At 40.2% G+C, this 23,663-nt stretch overlaps 2 protein-coding genes across 4 annotated transcripts in view; one reads left to right on the top strand and one right to left on the bottom strand.

Moving 5' to 3' along the window:
• Positions 1-15,910, top strand: part of LOC115442960 (WAS/WASL-interacting protein family member 1) — a 28,223-nt gene extending 12,313 nt beyond the window's left edge. For both annotated transcript variants that reach the window (XM_030168187.2, XM_037439446.1), the window contains exons 3-10: positions 1,094-1,229; positions 3,431-3,507; positions 4,482-4,530; positions 4,799-4,915; positions 5,625-5,703; positions 6,821-7,091; positions 7,230-7,365; positions 7,576-15,910. In XM_030168187.2, the coding sequence (XP_030024047.2) occupies positions 1,094-1,229; positions 3,431-3,507; positions 4,482-4,530; positions 4,799-4,915; positions 5,625-5,703; positions 6,821-7,091; positions 7,230-7,365; positions 7,576-8,603 (1,893 nt within the window). In that variant the 3' untranslated portion in view covers positions 8,604-15,910. The remainder of the gene's footprint in view (positions 1-1,093; positions 1,230-3,430; positions 3,508-4,481; positions 4,531-4,798; positions 4,916-5,624; positions 5,704-6,820; positions 7,092-7,229; positions 7,366-7,575) is intronic.
• A 1,240-nt stretch (positions 15,911-17,150) lies between these two features.
• LOC115442962 (flocculation protein FLO11) overlaps positions 17,151-23,663 on the bottom strand; it is a 52,119-nt gene continuing 45,606 nt past the window's right edge. For both annotated transcript variants that reach the window (XM_030168190.2, XM_030168189.2), the window contains exons 6-14: positions 23,385-23,436; positions 22,870-23,015; positions 22,022-22,119; positions 21,183-21,334; positions 20,383-20,561; positions 19,729-19,826; positions 19,141-19,395; positions 18,544-18,786; positions 17,151-18,309 (exon numbers count right to left, since the gene is read on the bottom strand). In XM_030168190.2, the coding sequence (XP_030024050.1) occupies positions 18,157-18,309; positions 18,544-18,786; positions 19,141-19,395; positions 19,729-19,826; positions 20,383-20,561; positions 21,183-21,334; positions 22,022-22,119; positions 22,870-23,015; positions 23,385-23,436 (1,376 nt within the window). In that variant the 3' untranslated portion in view covers positions 17,151-18,156. The remainder of the gene's footprint in view (positions 18,310-18,543; positions 18,787-19,140; positions 19,396-19,728; positions 19,827-20,382; positions 20,562-21,182; positions 21,335-22,021; positions 22,120-22,869; positions 23,016-23,384; positions 23,437-23,663) is intronic.

The raw sequence follows: 23,663 nt of genomic DNA, 5'->3' as shown, positions 1-23,663 counted from the left end.
GAGAAGTATTTAAGTTTTATTAATGTGTGCGTTTATCACGACACAAGACGGTATAGTTTGTGTTGCATTTTTACATAGTAGTTTCAATGAAAGATAGAATTTTTTGTTCAAGGTAAAATCACATGGCACGTCCTATTTCTTACCGACTGCTTCGGTGGCGTAGTTGTACTGCATGCACGGTACGGCAGCGCTCTGAGGTCCTGGGTTCGAATCCCGGCTTGGGTAGCGATATTTGGGTTTTTCTGCTCAGTATTAGTCCGTAGTCTAGAATTTATACCCGATATGGCGATAGGCTCGTCGCAATCACTTCATGGAACGGAACACACTTGGCGGAAAGTGGTGCCCTGGTTATAAATGCGTGATGTGTGTGCGTCCTTCTAGATGATCGAAGCGTTTATCTTATCACGAATGCTTAGGTCTAGACATGACTGATAGTCTCGCTATTAATCTGACAAAGTTCAATTCATCAAATCAAGATTTTAGAGAACACTGACATCAATTATAACAAGATAGAACTGATGCAAGTTTGATCGTGTGTTGATTCTGGGGTTAGGTTGGGTGTTTTTTTTGCTCAGAATTAACCTAGTGTCTCTAATTCTGCCCGAAATGGTGATAGGCTCGCCATCTACCACATCATAAAATATAATAAACATGGCGAAATATGAGTCCAATAGTTTCGTATCTGCTTACCCCTTCATAAACGTTTGTAATTCTTGTCAGATATTAACTCCATATAACTCCCATGCGGCGATAGCCTAGTTGGGCGTGGAACGGATTGCCGAGACGAACGTCCGCAGGTTCAAATCCCAAAGTCACTCACCGCTGATTTTTCTAAATAATTATGTTTGTATTCTTTGTGTATTATCGCTTGCTTTAACGGTGAAGGAAAACATCGTGAGGAAACCTGCATACCTGAAATTCTCTATAGGAATTTTGAGGGTGTGTGAAGTCTACCAATCCGCACTAGGCCAGCGTGGTCGACAAAGGCCTAATCCCTCTCAGTAGTAGAGGAGGCTCGTGCCCAAGTGGGACAGTATATAACACAGTATTCATATTCTTATTATTATTAACCCCATCGTTCTCTGCATTGTAGACCACCAGACTGGGCAAACACGTGAACGAGCTGCGACGGAAGACCTCTGAGCCGACCCTCGCGCGCCGAGCCAAAGTGCTCGTGAAGCGGTGGCGCGACCTCGTCATACCGACCGTCGCGTCGCCGAACCAGACCGGTGAGTGATCATGAGGTGGTGGAGGAGCAGCTCCTGGTGGTAACATCACCCATGAAAATCCAGGATACCAGAGGATCACGGATGCGTTACTGACTTTTAAGGCTTTTTCATAACCGAGGTTTGGATTGGTAAGAAAACAGAAGTTGACCCGCAAGAGATTTTTGTTTTGTATACAATTAGCAAATTTTAAAGCTTTGAGAACTTGAAGCGAGTCAGCGTATATAATTGCCCCAAGACTAAACGCTTCTTCTTGTAAGATATATTGTTGCCAGAACTTTCTAGTTTAAACTAAATTTAAAAAAAAACCACGTACTCTCTTGGGTACACTCCCGAAGTAAAGTTTTTCGATCTACACAATTTGGCCACGATTGGATCTTACTCAGGGAGTCCTGATAGGCATGTTGCCGCTAAAACTAATTCTACTAATTATTATGTATTTTTTTATACGGCACGGCTAAGGACCTCACAGCATCTGATGGTAAGCTGAGTGGGATCTAGATAGTTTGTCAGACGAGAAATGATTATCCCTTGCCAGTTGAGACATTTATGCCGGCCTGTTTCAAACGGAATATAAACAGGCTGATTTCGGAATTACGTGTGTCTATGGCGGGTTTTGAGTGGGGTCTAGATAGAGTGTTGGATGGGTTGAGATAATTAACCCTTGCCAGTTGATACATTCATGCCGGCCTGTTTCAAACGGAATATACACAGGCTGATTTCGGATTTACGTGTGTCTATGGCGGGTTTTAACACCTTGTGTACAGTGGTCGCTATGCAGGCGGATATAAAATACCCTCTCAGCCCCACCTTGAAGAGATAAGGGCGTGTAGATCGATATGTTAAAAGAACATGGTCCATAGCCCCCAGGGAGCTAAATATAATCTCCACATTGAGGTCACGACCGCGAACAAAGATTCGTGATGTGGTCATTCGCGAGCGGACCATAATTGGGCTATTTACTGCTATATGGTACGTACGCTTTGATACGGGAATAATCAATTATGAGATTCGCTGAAGGTATCGTTCGGAAATGTTATTGTTTTCTGAGGTTAATCAAATTAGTTTATAGATGTTTGATTTTCAAATGCCGTCTAGGTAATGATAATACATAATTCCAAAAGAATTAGGGGGATGAGGAAGGTCTACCATTAGTTAAAGTCTATTATCTAAACCTGGCGCGTTCAACACATTCACATTGTTGCCTTTGTGGATAAACATACATCAGTCGCCATGACAACGCAATGCTCTCGGATCAACTAGTAAAATATATAGCATGACGTTTTTTTTGCATTTATATATCTATCTATTCAATTATAATATTTTTTTTTATCAACTGTATAATATTGTATTAGTGTCAGTATTGAACGTGCGAGCTTTTATTAATCGAAGTATATTCGGGGCCATGTTAATAGTTGCATCTCAGTTTCGCTCTGAACAGCGATATCAGCTGAGACGCTGTCAAATTAAAGTCAGCATCATCTTTAGTTCGTCAGATATCTTGTCATTATGGCGGGGTTTTCTCAGTGCTGATGGCATGGCAGCTTTCGCAGTGCGTAGACATAGGACTGTTGTGATTGGCTAATATTGAGATACAACTTGAATCTAGTTGGCTGTCAGATAAACAAAACTGAACAAACAGCAAGTTGTCAGATAAACAAAGCTGAGAAACAGACTTGTTATCACAGCAATGCTCCGTCCCTAGATAAAAAAGTCTATGAATTGCTTGTGTACGGTGGTCGCTATCCGGGCGGACATAAAATATATCCTACCTCCAGCAAAAGTGTATTGTATATATCTCAATAGCTCCAAAGTTAATTATCATATCTGTAAAACTTGCGATATTCACATTTTAGCGTTTCCTTACCTAGGTACTGTTTACTTAGTAACCCATTTCATTAAAAAGTTAATAAACGAAAAAACACTTAATTTACAATCATTTACTAACTTTTTTTTATTATTTAACAAAAGGCATAACACTGAACACAATCATTATAAAGAATACTTAAGCACTAAATTACATTAAGATTAGATTGTATTCCTTAAACCTATGCCCTAATTGAAAATTTAATAGGTTTAGTAGTAAACAATACCTAGATAACGAAACGCTAAAATGTGAATATCGCAATTTTAACAGATACGATGGTATACTTAGGAGCCATCGATCTGATGACCAGCATCTCATTGGTACCGTTTGTCCCCAGGATCGAACAGATCGTCAGCGGAGCGGCAAGTCCGTCGGCTCGGCGGGACGCCGCTCACCTCCCCGGCGCTGTCGCGGGTCAGACGATTACTATTACTATTATACAGGGTCATTTTGACGTCGCGTTACTAAATAAAACCACATACTTATCAACTTTAAAATAACACTACAATAAGTTTCTTGAGCCGTAGATGTAAAAGTGTAAGTTTCGAACAAAATAAATATTAATAAAAAGTAATTTTAATTTTACGCGCCCTAATGCCACTAATACTACTCTTAGAGAATTCGTCACAGCGGCAACATTATATCTTTAGTCAGAAAAACACCCATGCACACGCCATGTTAGTATTAAACTACAAAATGATCAAAAAATCATAAAACTAAAACCACGATTTTTCGTGAAAATATTTGTTATTAATGGATGGTTTTTGGCACAATGTCAGCAAAGGTAAAGACGAGTATGTGGTTTCATTTAGTAACGCAAAGTCAAAATGACCCTGTATATGTGCAAGTACTTATAATTGACTTTCATTTTATACTTGACTTGTTAACAACCTCCCTGTTTTACCTGTAGGTATTAAATAAACCATATAACCAATAAACCTACATTATATAAGTGCAGATTCAGTAAGTTTTCAAACAGTTACTTTTTATTTAAAAATAATTATAAATAAGTAAAAAACAAACACCCTGTAGACAAAATAAAATTGTATAATAGATTATATGAAAACATAGAGCTAGCTCCTTAAAGGATCTCTTTAATACCATTTAAAAGATGTCCCATTTTAATATGGGCAGGGCTAAAGCTTGCACTTGATAGTAAGCGATCTTGACCAGATAGTGTTGGCTAACGAGATTTATCACACCCTAGTTGATAATTATGCCGGCCTGTTTGCAACTAGATATACACAGGGTGATGCCAGACCGTAACACTAACGTGGGCTATGGCTGGTTTTACATCTTGTGTACGGTGGCCTATATCAGGGCCAATACGAGGTCCCTATCATCAGTATATTATACATACTATATTGTATGTTGTGTATATTTTACAGAATGCGGTGAGCCCGGCGGTGCCCAGTCCGCGCCCCGTGTCGCGTCAAAGTGAGTACCGTTTTTTGGAAGAACTGAACTGATCTAGATAATTTTTGAATTATAAATCGAAACCGAGTAAATAAAGCTAGATATATTTATAAAAAAATAATAAATACGAACTAGTATTATAGAAAAAAAACGGCTCGTACATAAAAAAACATTGTTAATTATTTTTTTGGATTTTTATGTTTTCCCCAAACAAAAAAAAATGTCCGCAATAAAAAGAAAAATATTGTATGTTTTTGTGTTTTTAAAGGTCTTTATTTTTTGTGTGCAGCATGGGGCGGCTACGAGTCGGACTCGCAGGACGTGATCCTCGTGGACGACGACCCCCCGTCCAACCCGGCCCTCGCGCCCCCCCTGCTCAACATCGCACAGAAACCGCTCACACCTCGTCAGTATACACATAGTTGTAATAATATACCTCATCATCATCAGCCACATAAAGTCCACTGCTGAACATAGGACTCACCCAAAGATTTCCAGACGGACCTGTCAATAATAATATACATTATATTATATTGTTAAAACGGTTTTGTTTTTTTTTAAACGCACGGTAAATTGACTCCACCTGGTAAGTGGAGTAGGGTCCAGATTGTCGGCTGGAGACAAATGATTATCCCTCGCGAGTTGACATAATTATGCCGGTCTGTTTGAGCCGTATATTGTTCAGATTCCGATATTAAGGCGATACCTCAAGGTCCATTTTCATACATTTTGTTTCACCTTTAATCTGGGTAACTAAATTCACGTCTAGTTAGTGATTAGTTCTCGCAGTTGAAAGAAAAACGTAAAAATAATTAATAATCATGGATATTTCGGCCTTTAAAATTTAATATGACGAAAATTTAAAGGCAGAAATATCCATGATTATTAATTATTTTTACGTTTTTCTTTCAACTGCGAGAACTAATCACTAACTAGACGTGAATTTAAATTCTTTACTTGCCAATACTTGTTTAGTTACCCAGATTAAAGGTGAAACAAAATGTATGAAAATGGACCTTGAGGTATCGCCTTAATAATACCCAAATGGGTACTGGGAAGGGATATCTTGTTAATTCTTACTTTTATATGTGTAATATGTTGTCTTTATATTGCAGCTGTGAAGAGGCCACCCTCCTCTGAACCTTTGTACGACGAGAAAAAAGCGAAAAGAGATAAAAAACCCAAAAAAAGAAGGTAATAACTTAAAAGTAGTAGTACTTTTATATGAATATAAAGTAAAGTGTGAGATGTAAAATTTGTACGCCACAGTGGAAGTTTTCATTATAATGATGGTGTAGTGTTTCCACTATGGTGTGTACTCCATGGAAAGAAAACATTTATATATCTACTAGCTTTTGCACGCGGCTCCGCCCGCGTTATAAAGTTTTTCAGGCTAAAGTTTACCGTTATAAAAGTAGTAGTTTCCCGGGAGCCTATGTTCTTCCCAGGGTCCCAAATTGTCTCCATAACAAATTTCCTCTTAATATGTTGGGTAGTTTTTGAGTTTAACACGTTCAGGCAGACGGATGCAGCGGGGGACTTTGTTTTATAATATATTTTTTAGAACTTTTTTAGAGGAACAATCCCGTCATACATCATTGTTGCATAACTTTAACCGTTTACGCAGCGCACGCAACGGAAGCTCTCAAAAATAATAAATTGTCCCCGTTTTTGCAACATGTTTCATTACTGCTCCGCTCCTATTGGTCATAGCGTGATGATATATAGCTTATATCACTCCACAAATAAAGGGCTATCCAACACAAAACAAATTTTTCAGTTCAAACTGATAGTTCCTGAGATTAGCCATTACTGCTCCGCTCCTATTGGTCATAGCGTGATGATATATAACTTAGGGCACTCCACAAACAAAGGGCTATTCAACACAAAAATAATTTTTCAGTTCGAATCGGTAGTTCCTGAGATTAGCCATTACTGCTCCGCTCCTATTGGGTATAGCGTGATGATATATAGCCTATAGCACTCCACGAACAAAGGGCTATCCAACGCAAAAAGAATTTTTCAGTTTGGACCGGTAGTTCCTGAGATTAGCGCGTTCAAACAAACAAACAAACAAACAAACAAACAAACAAACAAACTCTTCAGCTTTATATAATAGTATAGAAGTATAGATAATAGTATAGATTAGGATGTACCAAAACATTTTTAAACAAGATACAATAAGGAAAAAAAAAATAAACACCGCCAGTTTTCGGCAATGTGCATCCCATGATCCTACTAACAGCAAGGGATATGTTTATTACATATGCCAAATAAGGTGTTGGTTTTCACATGAGTGTGTGTTTCGCAGGGGCCACGGTCGCGCCGGGTCAGGTGCGGAGTCATCGGCGGGACCCTCGCCGGCGCCGGCGGGTGCGGGAACAGGGGTCGGCGTCCCCGCCGCCTGGGGCGTAAGGAACGGCGCTGGCGCGGCGCCCCCCACGGCCCTGGCGGCGACCGCGCCTGCAGCCGGGCCTGGCGCGGCGGCGGGGGAGAGGCGCGCCCGCAACGGGTGCCGCCGCGACGCGCTCGACCCCTACGCCGCGCTCGCCACGCGCATGCCGCCCGCCGGAGGGAAGAAGGTACCACGCATTCACTGCTTTGTGACTAAAATGATCGCTAATACACGTTGCTAAATACGTTCGTCAATATCACTGTGTCCATGATCACTAATTATAGCCTCAAAGTATGAATGTTAATTGATGACTCGTGCGTTCCAGGTGAAGACAACGAAGGAGCTGCTGGAGCAGATCCAGTCGCGCGGCACAAAGCCCGCGTCGTCGGCCGGCTCGCCCGCCTCGCCGCGCTCCCCCGCCTCGCCCGCCTCGCCCGACGTCATGCTCATAGAGCCAGACTGTGAGTGCCGCTGGTGACGTTATAGCTCTTATGTTAAGAGCACGAACTATAATTGCATGTATTGTAAAAAAATAGCAAATTTTCTCCTTAGCTAAATCTCAACTTAACCCTTCATCCTTTTTTTAAAGATGAAAGAAAATACCCTTGCATTACAATAATAAATTATAAAGAAATAATTGTAACTAGTATTATATTTGTTTATATTTGCAGCGGTTCCGATTAAGGTGGACTCACCGCTGCGCAACGGCGGCTCGTCCCCTCCACCGCTCCCCGCGGCGGCCGCGTCCCCCGCGCGCGCCCGCTCGCCCATGCAGCCCCTGGAGGACGAGCGCGAGTACGTAGAGTGCACGTGTGGCACGGAGGAGGATGCGCTGGACCCGGAGTGCCCGGCGGCTGCGCGTGGGCCGGTGCTGCCGCTGCACGTGCGTGCGCTGCACAACACGCTGGTGCCCGGCGTCAACGGCACGCGCGCGCCTTTACACCCGCATCAGTTCGCCGTGCGCAAGCCCGAGCACGCCGACTGGCCCGGACTGTTCGCCAGCGTCGTGCCGCTCTACAAGTACTCGGACTACGCGGACGACTACTGCGCCAAGAACATGGCCGCGGTGCCGCTCTGCACTCACCTGCCTTGGACGGAGTTCGCGCCGCCGCCGCCCGACCTGCCGCCGCCGCCGGAACCGCCGCCACTCAGACCTTACCCGATAGACGACGAGGTGGAAGTCAAGGCGGAGCCGAAGGAAGAGGGCGACGACGAAAGCGAGGATGCCGAATCGAAGCCGGAGGCGGAGTGTCCGAAGATGGAGCCGGAGATGATCGGCGTGCCGAGCCTCGAGCCGAGCGAGAGGCTGAAGGCCCCCATCCTGTCCGCCGAGGACGAGACGCAGTTCGGCAAGAGCGAGCCGGGCGTCGAGCTCGACGTGCAGGACGCGTTCAAGACGGAACCGCAGGAGCACCGCACCGTCGAGAGGACGAAAGAGGAGCCGCTGGACGGGCGCGCGCTGCACGCGGAGTGCGTGCGGTGCGCGGCGGCGGTGCGGTACGACTACGCGCAGCTGCAGCCGGCGCCCGTGCTGGCGCTGCCGGCGGCGGAGGCGGCGCTGGCGGCGGCGCTGGCGGCGGTGGACGCGGCGGAGCGGGACGCGCTGTGCCGGCCGGCGCGGCCGCCGCGGTTCGCCGAGTGGCACGAGTGCGCGCGGCTCGGCGACCTCGTCGCGCTGCCCTACGTCGTCATCGACTGACGCACTCTCGCCGCCGCCGCAAACACTAAAGTGTCCTTATATTAGCTCTAACGTGATATTGTATATAGGAGTGTATGATGGCTCGAATATGTACATACAGTTTGTAAGTTAGCGAATGTAGTTAGGCGACGAGATGCGGCGCGCCGCGGCGGCACCACTCGCACACGACTACTGACACTAAAACTAAATAGATTTAATCTCCATGAACCCTTCCACTCGAGTGTTGTTGTTGTTATTCAATTTGATATTGACTCGACGTGTTCTAAAATTTTGCTATATTAAAAGTTATGTTAAATGCGTCTTTAGCTTGAAAGGGAAACGTGCAAGCCAAAATTATAAAGTTTTATCAAAGTTAAAAATACTTTCGAATTGCTCAATTATCGATTTATGTGCGTTTCCGAAAGAATTCAAAAGACTATCATTTTTCTACAAATTAAGCAAAAATTTACATCTTACTTGCTAAAACAAAACTTTACGCAAAAAATGCCTTATACTTTTCGCTGCAAACGTCCGACACACGATCCCAAAGAGCCAGCAGTGTGTCGCCGCGTACCCCCCGCCCCGCCGCGGCCGCACTCCACACGCACTCACGCGCACTCCACACGCACCGCCGCACCAATCAATGTCTCGCTTTTGACAACCATTTACGCGCCAAAATTATAAACGACCCTATTTTTTTTAAATTACGCAAGCTAGTGGCATATTTGTGTTGTGGCGAGGGATAGATCTCTTGTCAAACGACACCATCTTGAGTCCACTCTTATCTCAAGTGCAAAGAGGTCATTTTGCCGCGTTCGTGAGCTACCGTGTGCGCAGAAACAAACTTTTTAAAAATCTCTTATATGGATATAACGGAATGGATATCAAGTACCATAGAGAACTATAATCATCTTGTTATAAAAAGGAAGTCATTCAGTAATTGATATTTTGGCCTTATATAAATTCTGCGAACGGCGGAAAAGGCGAAAATGCGCCTCTATGTCCTTGTAATAAGTTTAAAATCATTGAAAAAAGCAAATACATTACTGCTTAGAAAAAGACTAAACTGCCACTGCCTCTGTTTATGAAAATCTTTATAAATAAATGGTTAGTGATATAAAAATATTTTTTAAAAAGGGGATTAAAAATGGCACATTTGTTTCTAACACCCGATCGATCCCAATTTTAATCTTCAATCTGATTCCGAAATTAAACCAAAAATAACTCACTTGTCAGCAAGTCATGTTTCCTGGTGATAGGATATATTTTATATCCGACCGGATAACGACCACCGCACACTATGAGTTAAAACCGCCATAGTGGCCTACGAAAGTGTCGCGTTCCGGGATCAGTGTGCATATCCAGTTCCAACAAGCCGGCATAATTGTGTTGACTGTCGAAGAGTAATCATCTCTCGTCTGTCGACATTCTATTAGATACCACTTCACTTACCATTGTCATTTTGCCGATCACAAATAAAAAAAAACAAATACTTTGTTGTTATTAGTCTATTTTAGATCTAAAAAAGCGATTGGGATCGTTTGTAGAAAATGATAGTAAAACATTATACTGATAATCTTAAATTGGCATGGAGTTCCTTGAGCTACTCGACAGACTATGGGTCAGGCTTGACTGAAGAATATCAACAATGTAACTTGGACATAACAGTACTTTTTAGCTGGCACAGAATTATATTATAGCAAGCACTTACGAGGCCAAAACAACAAAAAAAGATAATCATATTGCTAAGTAACCTAAAACAAAATGCAGGGCAGATAAATCAAATATCTCTAATTGTCTTTACAAATTCTTAAATCAATATGACTGCCTCTTCACTACTGATTGCAACAGTTATATACTTACATAGTTTCCGGACATTTACTGGCGACAAATTCCCGAAACCAAACACCAGTATGCGAGCACTGTTTTGAATGATGAAAACCAGCATACTCAAGGCCTATCAATATTTCATATTGAGTGCAGTGTGGTGTACTGAACTTTGTTCAAAGTATTGAGGCCCATGTTCACAAACTTGGCCAAGTGCGACGCAATGCTGTGATAATAAGTCTGTTTCTCAGCTCGTAAGCATGGGATAGAACGAGGTGCTGTGATTGGTTAATATTGAAATGCAACTTCTGTTGGCGGTCAGATAAACAAAGCCAAAGAATACTATGACATTGCCAACGATGCGTCAGCGCACTGTGGGTCCTCAAAGTATTGTTCAATACGGATGAGGAGTTGTTAATGCGCAGTCATGACTGTTGCAATCAGGAGCTTGTCACCAATGGCGTAGCTAGGTAACCAAGGTCCCTGATTAAACTTTTTGGGTAGGCAAGATGCTTTGTCAGTTTCCTAGGATAGTCCTATAAAAAGATCACTGGTCTAGATGGCCTTCTCCCAGTGCATTGCAGCGTCTAGCCCGGCTCCTCCCGACATTTAAGTGAATCAAAAGGAATCATTTAAGTGATTTTAACTTTATATAAATCAGGTTCTAATTGAGGTGGTAGGAAAACAGCTTGTATTATTCGATTCGCAAGATATTCCGTCCAAAAAACTGATGACCGAGTTTGTATAGGAATTCTTTTGTAAAGTAAATCTGGAATGTCATGCGGCTTGTTCTAACGAGGCGGTACATACAATATCCAGCAATTTGCCGGCATAGTGATTAAAACCGTCGATTCACTCCGGTTGGTTCTTATTATGATCGCAGTTGACATCAAGTACAATGTATTTGCTGTGTTTGGTTTATCAAGGTATTCAAATTATATCATATTGGGCGTTCAACTTATGAATTTTCGGCCATATTGGCCGGCTTTAGCATTCAATATTAATTATAGGTTAGCATCTCATTATCCATATTAAGATTTAAATAGACTGAAAATAAGCTTCAACGCGTTTATTGAAGTACAAAACAATACCTTTTCTCAGCGTGAGCTACTTTGATATCATGGATCCTAAACTCATGAAATCAGTATCATCCATTTGTGGAAAAACTTATTTTATAGCCAGCATTAATGTCCCAAATACATTTACAACTTTGCCTAAAGCCTTTTATCAGTGCTCCTAAAAATATCCAAACTAAAAATCAATTCTTATCGATAAAAATCCTCAAACACAAAAATGAAAATTGAAGCAATATTTCATTATGAATAAAATAAATTGAATATTTTTGTATTGAATTAAATGTGCTCTACAGAGGGAAAAGTAATTTATCCTAGTACGGGAATCATTTAATAATATACTTCCGAATTTGTAATAGGTCGTCAAAAGCAGACACTCTCGCGCAAGGGCGGCGCGTGCGTTCAATAACAGATGATTTGTCATAATTATTGTAAGTCAAAAGCATCGTTGCAACGTGTTTTAGTCATGTATATTTATTTGTATTGTTTTAGGCATCAAACTTATCCTTATTTCGCGGTGGATCGCTTACCTTATGACTCTCATTTGTAACCTAAGTTATTGTACTTTAAGTTTAAATTCCAATATTTTCCCCAGTCGAACCATCGAAAAAAAACGTTTTCCAAGACTAAAATATATAGTCAAGCCATAAACCAAAAATCAAAAACTAATCAAGAATCTTCCATATTTTGTTATACTGCCATATTTTTTTGGAAAATGAATTATTGTGAGTCGATATGCGATATTGTGATTAGTCACATCGAAGCCCATATAGGTTACCAAAAAAAATTAAAACAAAAAACCAAATAAAAAATATTAAAACGATAATAAAATGTAATCTAGTTTGTAAACATGTCTGAGATTTCCTAGGTAATGTTAAATATGCGTTAATTCATTAACCAACGAGATTATCGATTATTCCAACAATGCTCATAATATTACCGATATTCACCTGCATTTAGTCTCATAAATCGATTAGACTGATCACAATCGATTCGCAAATCGATATCATTCGATTCCTATAGCGATCCGCCGCATATTATTTCCTTATAGCATAGCAGAAAATTAAGAAAATTCCTTACACAATGACTATAAAGGCAAAACGTCTAGACTGTTATTCGTATTTGATTTATATTGTTACCGAATGTGATCGAAAGAAATGAAAAAAAAATTAGGTAATTAATAATTAAATAGGAGTTCCAATTGTATAATATACATATATATTGCTATATCATTATGGTGAAGAATATCATTGAATTACGAGTGAAAATGAACTTGGATACAGTTTTAATGCGGCGTCTATTGCTAAGAGAAATATAGATATAGATTTTTATTTTAGGCGAGTTTGTATACTGTAAACTGCGTCTTGAGTTCATGTCTAGAAACATTTCAATTGAGTAACCTGTTTTGAACATTTTTCTATTGTCACTTGGTTCTGATTGTCTTAGAGTACATAATGTTGCCTCAAAATACTTACCATATTGTGTATTTGGGAGATTTTTTGTCATTCCAGTTTAAATAACGTTCTGGTTTGTTTTCTTCTGAACAATAAAAAACAATACACTGTTTTATTAAAACAAATATGTAAATGGCTTATTGTGCTTTCGTTAGTTGACGCTACAGTATCGATGACGTATACAAAGTCGCCTAATGTTCAATAGGTAAATGTGTTCACATTCATAGTATATGCAAAATTCTGTCGATGTGATAAAGTTGTTGGTTTCCATGCATAGATATATTTTTGCACTTTCACAGCCGCGTTGGAACTGTTTCAAACTAACTAGTTTTTATAAATAATAATGTCCGAGATACCGAATTATTGTTTTTTTTTTCTAATAATTCTGATGTCCCATAGGTAATGGAGTGAGAAATAGTGTTGTTTTTTTTAAACATAGTACATATTTATTATTCTAAGATGTATTCACGTTTATTTTTGTGACAATTTCGGTATCTCGGATGTAAATGAATACTCTTGACGTCGTGTTTGTGCGCGTTGTGTAATTTTTAAATTTGGAAATTGTTATAACGGTTTTTCATTAATCCAGAGAGAGAAAATTCTAGAAATCTTAATTTAATTTTTTTCAAAAAAATATGAGATCCAGATATATGCACTCTGTATTTGTGCATTTATTTGCTATAAATACAAATTTTGCATTGAAATACGGTTTTAAAAATACTTTCCTACAGTTACAAGTCTGCAATTCATAGCACGGACTTTCTCATTGGACACCAACCCTTTGACCACCGTACACAAGGTGTTAAAACCCGCCACAGCCGCCCACGTAAGTGTTGCATTCCGGGATCAGCTTGTGAATATCCGCTTTTAACAGGCCGGCATAACTGTGTCGACCGTCGAGGGGTTATCTATCGTCAGTCGTCACTCTATTAGACCACACTCCATTTACCATCAGGTGCAGTGAGGTCACTTGCACTGCGTGCGTAAAAAAACAGCCTATATCGAAATTGTAGCAGTTAGAAAATATCTAAATACAATAAATATATAAGTTTACATAACGCGCATAAACATCAGACTGAAATTGACTGTACAACATTATAACAAAGATTGTGTGTTGATTTACATAAACGGATTTGAAATAGTCGCTTCTCTGTATTCAATATATTTTGAATATATTATCATTTACCATAAGATTTCATGATTTTGTTTAAACGAATTTGTTACATGAATTTTTGTTTGATTTTACCAGTTTTTGTAGTGCAAGCTCTGTCGGATTTGATTGTGGACTGGCAGTCGTTGGTAAAATTATAGTTCATCTCTGTAACATGAGTAAAAGGTATGTCGAGTCGACCGTACATTGACTTGGCTTGGGATAGGAGTTAATTAATGTGTTGTTAATGTGTGAGGTGAAGTGTATTTGTGTGAGTGTTATCATATTGCGTTCAGGAGACCTGATAACCAAATATCTGTAAAATAAAATTGTAAAAATAATCATTCCCTGTTTAAGTTGATAGAGATGCGACTATTCCACTTTTTATGGTTTGTTTTAAAAACACTGTTTATTTCAAAGGTTTAGTTTCATATTTTGGTATCAAGATTTTTTTTTTTCTATTTGTAATTTTTTCCGCAGTTCCCTTTCATCTTCTATTCAAAGCATTTTCACAATCCAGTATGCATTTAAAACTTAAACAAAAGAATCCTACTTCCTATCTATTGTAAGGAAATACCATAATACAGTCAATCATATTTTCACTAAACTGATATATCTTCGTTTTCTAATTACAGTGTTTTTAAAACATTCCAAAATAATCAACACATTAGATTATATGTAGTTATCGATGGGCCGTCAGTAAAATATGCCACGAACATATTGTCCACATTATTTTGTTTGTAAAATCATGTTTGCGTTCGTCCGTACCAATGTAATGTCGTCGTGTGCTTTACCGACGGCCTGGCCAACGGGAATGCGTTGCAGAAATTATCCAAATAAAGATTATTTTCTAGTTTCGGTGGGCGATGTCCCGCGACGTGTAATGCGTCGCCGTCGGCTGCCCGAACTAAGCGCTCGCAGCGGGTCCGTCTCACAACCAATTTGTGTGCCACAATTATTTATCTACGAAAATTATATTTGTACAGAATCATTCATTGTTTATTGAAATTGAGTATTTTGTTTGAAACATATCTAGGTGTCCAAAAAGTCGGTCACGCGACGCAATTTGTGCCAATGTTTGTAAGATACGAATAGGGAATATGCGATTTGTTATTTTCGAGACGTTAATGTATTTTTGCTTGATAGTTCTGCTATCTTTCCATATACTATGCTCAAAGGTTGCCATACTAAAAAAGTAAAATACTAAAGCATTTATATTAGACAAATAAAAAATACATAAATGTCTCGTTAAATTAAATATTTCGCGAGAACGTAGATGTTTATCGTTTACGTGGTTATGACAATAAAATTGTATGTATAGGGTCGAGCGCGATCCTCATTTATCAGCATATTTGTTGATTTGTAGAGATTGATGTTTGTTTGAATTGACGTTACCCGGTTCACGACTATGTTGGCTGAGAAAGGAATGAGTACTCCATTTTTTGTTGCTATTTGTTACTATTATAATTAATTCTTTTTCGTTCCAAAAGACTATAATGTTAATAGGCAATGTTGATTCTCATATATTTAATATCTTGAAGATTTAATATTTTTGAATAGCATCATGTCCATTTGTTTCTCAGTCGGCTTGTTGGCAATGTAATTAGTTATTGTTATATTTATGTTCTGGTGTCGCTCTCTGTGTTGTCGGTTGTGAGACGGACCCGCTGCCGCGGCGCAGAACCAAAAGGCCTTACATTTAATGCGCGGGTGAAGCCGGGCGTTGAGCTTGTATAAATAATGTAACCCGCAGACTGCCTTGTTGGACTCGATCCAAAATTTTGGTAAAATATAAAAAGCAAAATATATGTGTTTTTATTATGATATCCTGTTTTATTGATTAGGGCCAAGATATCGGCATCAGATTCTATATTAGTATACAACAGGTAAAATTCTATAATAATATTATCCTACCAGTGTAGAATGAATACTAAGATTTAGAATATTCTCAAACCAGACTGATTATTGCTGCGAGTAGGCTAAGGATATTGAACAGGAATAGTTTGTGCTGCTCCCTTATTAAAGAAAATACAACGGATGACTAAAAAGCAAGTCAGGAGTTTCTTTCTGGCTTTCTTCTTTGGGTATATATCTCTCTTCAGGGATATGTACTTAAATAAATCGTACTGAACCTTTTGTTCATATTGGGGTTCATTTGTTCTTTGTAATAATTGACTGCCTCGGTGGCGTAGTTGTAATTGTACACGGTACCAGTACGACTGCCACGCTGAGATCCTGGGTTCGAATCCCTGATCGAGCCAAAATAATTGTGACTAAGTTTTTCCATCTTAAAAATTACCCAGTCGCAGCTCAGAGTCAGGAAATTGGCGTGTGATACCCCGTGCTTCGGAAAGCACGTAAAGCCGTTGGTCCTAAAACTGATCTCTCTTCGGTCATGTCGAATTGCCGTTTCACTCTACTATGAGAGTGAAGGAACAGAGTACACCTGTGTATTGCGCACACACTTGTGAACTATCATATCTCCTCCGTACCTGGTTGATGTCCGTTGACATTGGCCGCGTGGCCGAAATTCGGCTAGTAGGGATTCATTCATTCATATTGGGAACAGAGAGATGTTATAGTGCCACATGTAACATTGTAAATCCATCACAGACTTAGAGGAAATTCGTTGGACCTTCTCAATTCTCTTAACAATGTATACTTTTATACAAAGGGTGTTAAAATTACCGTTCCTTGTCACACCGTAGTCGGGTAAAAAGGAATTCAAATCCGATGTTTTATATATTTTATGAAAGTAATCAAAATTAACTTTTTTATTTTATTAGACTATGTGATCTCGGGTATTTCTCTATAGTGATTTATTTTAGTAAGATGACTCAGTAACAACACTAAGAAAGAAAGACTCAGTAATATAAGACAGTAAAAGTAAAACATTATATTGTGTTTGAATTTGCTGCGTTTAAGTCACTTTTAGATTCAATTATATACATGTTGAGTTTTCCTAACTTAGGCTTACATTATAACTATAAGTAATACTTAATATATAAATTATTGTATCGTGGTGTTAAGTGTGCTGGAAAACCTAATAAATAAATAAAACATATTTTAGTCAGTTAATAATATGTATTAATAAAAAAAATTACATTGTACAGTTTAACTTATAATGGAGGCGTGTTCGCCGCGATAACATTAATGGCACGTTGTTAGTTTAGCTCGGGCGTCGCCACCAGTCTCAACAATATGATTAACGTGCCAACTTGAATATGAAACGGGAGGTACCATTTTATTCGCAGGGCCTCCTGGTGTTAACAGCGGGGGTGAATGAGGACCCCCATGCACCGGAGATTTAGCAATCGTGCTGAACCCTGTAGAGTATATATGGTGGGTCTCTTATATCGAAAAAGAACTTGATTAAGAAACGAGATACCGCCATTTTCAATAAACCATCACAATCTAAAAAATGGAATAATCAGAATAAAGTATTTTGACATGCTTAAAAATTGCTTATTTTGATTGGTCAATTCTCGGATTCGGGTTTCAGATTGAGATTGGGATTGTTTATTGAAAACGATTAGCGTTCTAACTTTATCGATAACAAATATTAAAACGTAAAGAACATTATAGCACCATTACAAAAGACTGTAATATTTTAATCGATTTTTACTCGATATCGATGCAACTTACTGAGAAATGTCGATTTTTAAACACGTTTTGTATATTATTGTACTATTTTCGTCGGCAGCAAGCGCAAATTTACCATCATTGAGATTCCATATTCAGAGATTTTAATCTGCTTTGCAGAACATGATCTTAATTATTATTTTTAACAATTAACATTAAGATTAAAATACGTTTATAGACAATTTTTGACGTCACAAATATACAAGTTTGACAACTCCAAAACAATTATAAAATCCGAATTAATTTGGGCTGAGATAATCAATCTTCGACTAAGTCGGATATGAATAATCAATATTTTTTTGCAGATCTTTTTTATGTAACTACTAGTAGTTTTTTTTTATTTATTTCGAAGAATAAAAGATCCCAGCCCTATATCCTTAAAATTACATTTCGTTGTAACACGACCTTAGCAACGATCTTGATGAAGTTTACATGATCACGCAGGGCATGGCGCAGCACAGGGGCAGGCAGAGAGGCACGGCGGTCTTGGTCTCGTAATGCTTTTCTTTGCTTCGCGAGCCCGACTCGTATTCATACATACCGCGCCCTGACGCATACGAACCACCGCCTTGCATGGCCGCCTGCGGGGAACGACAGACTTTCATTATTAGGGTTATTAAAACAAATGCCAGTACGTTGCCTGTCTCGTGGTGGACTTTACAATTGTTTCTATTTGAATGAAGACTAAAAGCATTTTTGAAAATCAATTGAATTTAAATCATTCCATCCACGAAGATATAGCGGTATAGCCACTTTCAATAATCGCTGACAATGTGTGTGAGCTGTGTGAGAGCAAAAGCATATCTCCTACTTACGCTGCTAGCCTGGTACCCCTGCACAGTTCCCACCGGCGTGTCTTTCTTGGCGAAGGGCGTGTGTCCCGGGGGATAGTACACGGGGGGTCCGGCGACGTTGCGGCTGGACCCTATCGGCGGGGGCTTCACGGCGGGGGCGGCGGGGGTCGCGGGGGAGGCGGGGGACGAGCTGTTAGCGTTGGAGCTCTCGTGTCGCACCTCCACGCGGCGCCGCGTCACGCCGTCAGGTTGGGTCGGGAAGCGCTGTGGAGGCAACGGCATCAATAAATAATCTGAATATATACTTAGTTACCGCGGCAAGGTCCACGGTTATGCTGTATAAGATGTTGGTTCTGAAAGGCCTTACTATACAATTTGAACCGAAAAAAAATCAATACCATGAGTATTACCAGACTATCAATGTAGAAATCTTCACAAAGAGCGTATTTTTTAGAAGCGGCACTGATTCTTTGAAAATTTAGGTGATTAAGAGGGCGACCCACTTGCCAGATTCAATATTTATAAATAAATCAACTCTATACCTTGTCTTGGTTGTTTTAAAAGATGCTTTCTACGTTATTTTTCCTTATAACCTATACCGTTCTAAAATATACTCACAGCCTCCGGGAAGTCAGCGAGCAGATCGTCCAGCTTCTTGGGTGTCTGCTGGTTGCCGGGCGAGGGCGTGGTGGGGCGCGGGAAGGGTCCGGGCGAGGGGGAGGGGCCGGGGTGTGCGTGCGGGGGGTGGGGGCCGTGCGGGGAGTTGGCGGGGTGCAGCGTGAGGCTCTGCGGCGCGGGCGGAGGGGACGGGAAGCGCTGCGTCGTGTTGTGCGTCGAGTACGTCGTCTCGCTGTACTTGTACGTGTTTGGACCCTGGAATTTGATAAAGGATGTTCAGGAGTTAGTTTGTTGTTGGTTAGCCACCACATGCAGTAAAGGATATATGTCAAAAAATTTGTCTAATTTTTTAATTTTAGTCTATTATGTTTCATATTACAAGAAGTAATATTTAGATACCTTCATTATGTAGTAAGTAGTAGTTACTTTCATTAAGCATTTTCGGCAGTGGCGACATTTACTTTTAATACAATTATACTAAAACGTCCTTTGGATTTTAAATCATGAGACCTCAAATTGAGAAGATCTTAATTACATTAAGGCTTCAAATTCGCTAGTATTGAAGTCTAGTCAGTCTAGTGTACTCACGTATGGGCCATGTCCATTGTGCGGCTCGTGTGGCTGCAGCTTGGTGTCGTGGTTGGCGGGCGTGGGGTGCACCATGCGCTCGTTCGTGCGGTCTGTTACTATACACATCATGATTTAGATGCACTCAATTGAATACAATCTTCGAGTTTACTAATTATTGTATTTGCTGGACTGATTGTGTCAATACGCCAACACAGTCCTCCATGACTATATGAAGTATCACATAGTCATGGAATTTTTGTTAGTTAATAAACTAACAAAAATGGAGAAGCAGTAGACTTATGAACATCGCCTAAAAGAGTGACAATGACGAAATTTTCCGATATTACCATTAACGATTGTAACCACTCCGTCAAGAGTATCCGACTAAAGAAATTTTGTGAAGTCTAAAATTTTGAGATACCATCAGATCGACGCTAAATCTAAGGTTGGTTTTTTAATGTGGTAAAAGGATTTAGATTCGTTTTACGATTGACACGTGTAAGTCCTCTCGGGGATTTATTTCTGGACATGGAGTTAATATACTTCAGACTTGGAAATAAACTCCTGGATTTATCTTTTTCACAGACCTCTGCTGCCACTAATCCCAAATAGTGACAATATCTAATTCTTACACATGAAAGAAGTGAACATAAAATGAATTTGGAGAGTTACCATCAGTGGTGGTGACGGTCCTGTACTCGCGCACGTGCGAGTTGCAGTGGGAGCAGTGCTGGCAGCCGCCGGGCGCGGGCACCACGGCCAGCGGCTGCACGGGCTGCGCGTGCGCAGGCGGCGGCGCGGCCGCGGCGGGCTGCGCGCCGTGCGGAGACACCTGCAGCGTGCTCGACGTGCTGCAACCACGAAGGAATATATATCAGGATCTGATGTGATTTTCGCCTTTTTTACTTATATTTTAATTGAAAATCAATGTTTTTATTTATACGGCAAAATGACTCCACTACACCTGATGCCAAGCGGAATGGGGCCAAAATGTGTGTCGACTGGTGAGAGATGATTACCCTTGCCAGTAGACACAATTACGCCGGATATACTCAGGCTGATGTGGTGGGTTTTAAACAGTGTGTACGGTGGTCGCTACCCTGGCAAATACAAATATCCTGCTACTAAGACATTAATTAACTCACTTGCTACTTTACCGCCTGCTGACTTTCACTTAAAAAAAACTAAAACAACGTAGAGTAAGTAGTATATTTTTTCTAAAAAAAAAACCTTTTATCCCCACTTTTCAACTGGTACTATAATTATTTTTGTTTAAAACTTTTTTCCCCACTTTTTAACTAATACACCCACGTTTCTCCGTGTGTAGGTATTCTGTCCCATAATGTAATAGATCAGCTTATCATTATATTGGGCACAAAACCTAACTCCTCTTAACAGAAAATCCAACATCACTGCTCAAGGCAGAATTCAAACCAGAAATTTCAAAACAAATTTGTGAATTATAAACTCACGAGCTAATGTTCTCTGAGGCGATGTAGGTGTGCTGGTGATCAGCCACGGGAGGAAGCGGTACAGTGGTGGGGTCCTGGTCGGCCGGCACCTCATACGTGTAGGTCTTCACTGTGGTCGTCACCTTGTTCATAGGAGTCGCCGAGCGGGACAGCTGGAATGGTAACATTGTTATCTAATGGATGTACTAAAAATGCGGTCATAAATATACTACTACTAGTTGACCCGACAGACGTTGTCCTGTCTTAACTATGTATGCACGCATTCTGTCGATCGCTGACAGTTATTTCAAACCACTGACAGTTATATAAAATTAATAGTGTCGTTAAGTTTTCTTAAATTTTCTAATTTCCGCGCAATTTTTTATTTCACAAGAACCTTCTCCTGACAATAACAAACAACAACAAAAAATTGTGAAATCGGTCCAGCCGTTCACGCGTGATGCGATGACCAAGGGAAATATGGATTCATTTTTATATATATAGATAGATCCTGGCAAAAAAGTCTAAAGGACATGTATTTTGTAAGGGTAGAGTATCTCACGACTGATCTACTTCCCGACGTTTATTCTGATTTGAGACTAAAGGTATCCAGAGGAAATGAATATGTACCATAAATTTTTAAACACCTAAAAGAAATTTTAAATATTTTTTTAAACGTGCTCGAAAAAGTGACCTGACTGGACCTGATGGTAAGAAGTGGGGTCCAATAGAATGTCGAGCGACGAGAATTGATTACCCCTCGGCAGTCGACACAATTATTTATTTACTTAAGGACCTCAAACGAAGGACAATTATGTGATTTATGTTCGAAAGTAATCAAGGTTCAATGTATTACTTACAGTGCCAGTGTTGGGTGGCTGGTGGCAGTGTGCGCATACAGTCGGTGGAACTGCAATCGGCAATGCAGGCGAGATTTGGGACGGCACCACTCGCGACTCTGACAACAAAATCAAATTTAAGCTATGGCCAAACATTATGCCTGAAGAATTTGCGTTGACTTCTCGCATTATTCTTCAGAATAACAACATTTAGCAGCATCTTATACTTCAGAAGACTTAATCGTCTTATCATAGCAGCTACGATTCGACACAAATTGTGGTTGTCCTACGTTCTAAGTTCTAATTGCAGGTTAAGTAACAACCTCAGCTGCAGTTGGAAGCTTATAGTTTAATCTAATATACCATCATATTTACTTGGGACGGCTCCTGGTGAGCTGCAGAAGCAGTTGACCCTATTTAAAGGTATTATTTCTTCAGGTTCCAATTATACGATGTTTGTTTACAAACCGACATTGTTTCATGTCCGTCAATGTGCCTAGAAAGCGTTTTCAATTGTAGGGTCTCAGACGCGCAACGGAGAATGCCCTCGGCATGGGCTGCAGCATAAGGTCTAGCCAGAGCTTCACTGTCAACTTTTACGGCGGTTACACAATGTACATGTAAAGTAATTGTACATCGTAATCTGAGTGGACGGCCATCACAACCCCTCCATGATTCCTTTTAGTCACCTCATCATATATGCAAGGGATTATTGTTATGGAATTCTGGAAAGCCTCAATCCACAGGGCAGGAGATGCTAGTCCTTCACCTAGCGTCTCCTACGTCTTTCCACCAGCACAGGAAGGTATCGGAACGTTTCCATTCCCTCTTAGTACTCTATAATAACACACTAGCCACTAGAGATTCACCTGTCTTCTCCTCCCGGTAGAGTTCCTGTCTCAGCTCGGTGGAGCGCACGGGCGGCGGCGGGCTGGCGCTCCAGTTGGCGCTCTCCAGCCGCTCCTCACGCTTCAGGGTCGAGTAGCCGCTGGACGGTGCCGGCTTTATTGGGGTTCTAATGATACAAAAATACAATCAGTCTTTATTCAGATAATGTCATTTTTCAAAATATAGGAAGTATGTAATAACTTATTTCAGCAATAATTTTTTAATTAGGGAATTAACGTTCCTCCCTCTGTTCTATGTTGCCGTGCACTGCTGGGTCCACGATTATGTACTTTTCCTAATTTGTAAAACCTATATTTTAACAATTGTGGAGTGCAATAAATTGATTGATTGATTGAAAATTGAATAAGTAAAATGGAATCCTATCAGTTCAAGTATTTTCAAAATTTTGGTCGCCGCGGTCAATACTTCTTTGCATAATGAAATTCGCAGCACATTAGAAGAAGAATAAAATAATATAGAAGATAATGTGACGTACCCCCTCCTGTAGTCGAATGATGAGCTCTCAGCTGTATCTGAAGTGTACCCACCTGAAAAAAGAGGAAATAAATAATGAGATGCTGGTTTCACAGAAAATATTATCTAGTCTATTAAACCAGGAGATAATAAATTTTATAAACTGCTTAGCTGTAAAATCAGACTAAGTATCTCTCTGGATTGACACCAAGTCTATCTAGGGATGTACGACTAACCGTGAAAAAAGAAAGACCCCCTATCTAGAAACTATCTAGAATAATAGAAACAGCAAATTCTATGC

Source organism: Manduca sexta, chromosome 3 (genome assembly GCF_014839805.1).
Source record: "Manduca sexta isolate Smith_Timp_Sample1 chromosome 3, JHU_Msex_v1.0, whole genome shotgun sequence".
In the NCBI taxonomy this organism is placed as follows: domain Eukaryota; kingdom Metazoa; phylum Arthropoda; class Insecta; order Lepidoptera; family Sphingidae; genus Manduca; species Manduca sexta.
This window is presented reverse-complemented; position numbering and strand designations above follow the sequence as displayed.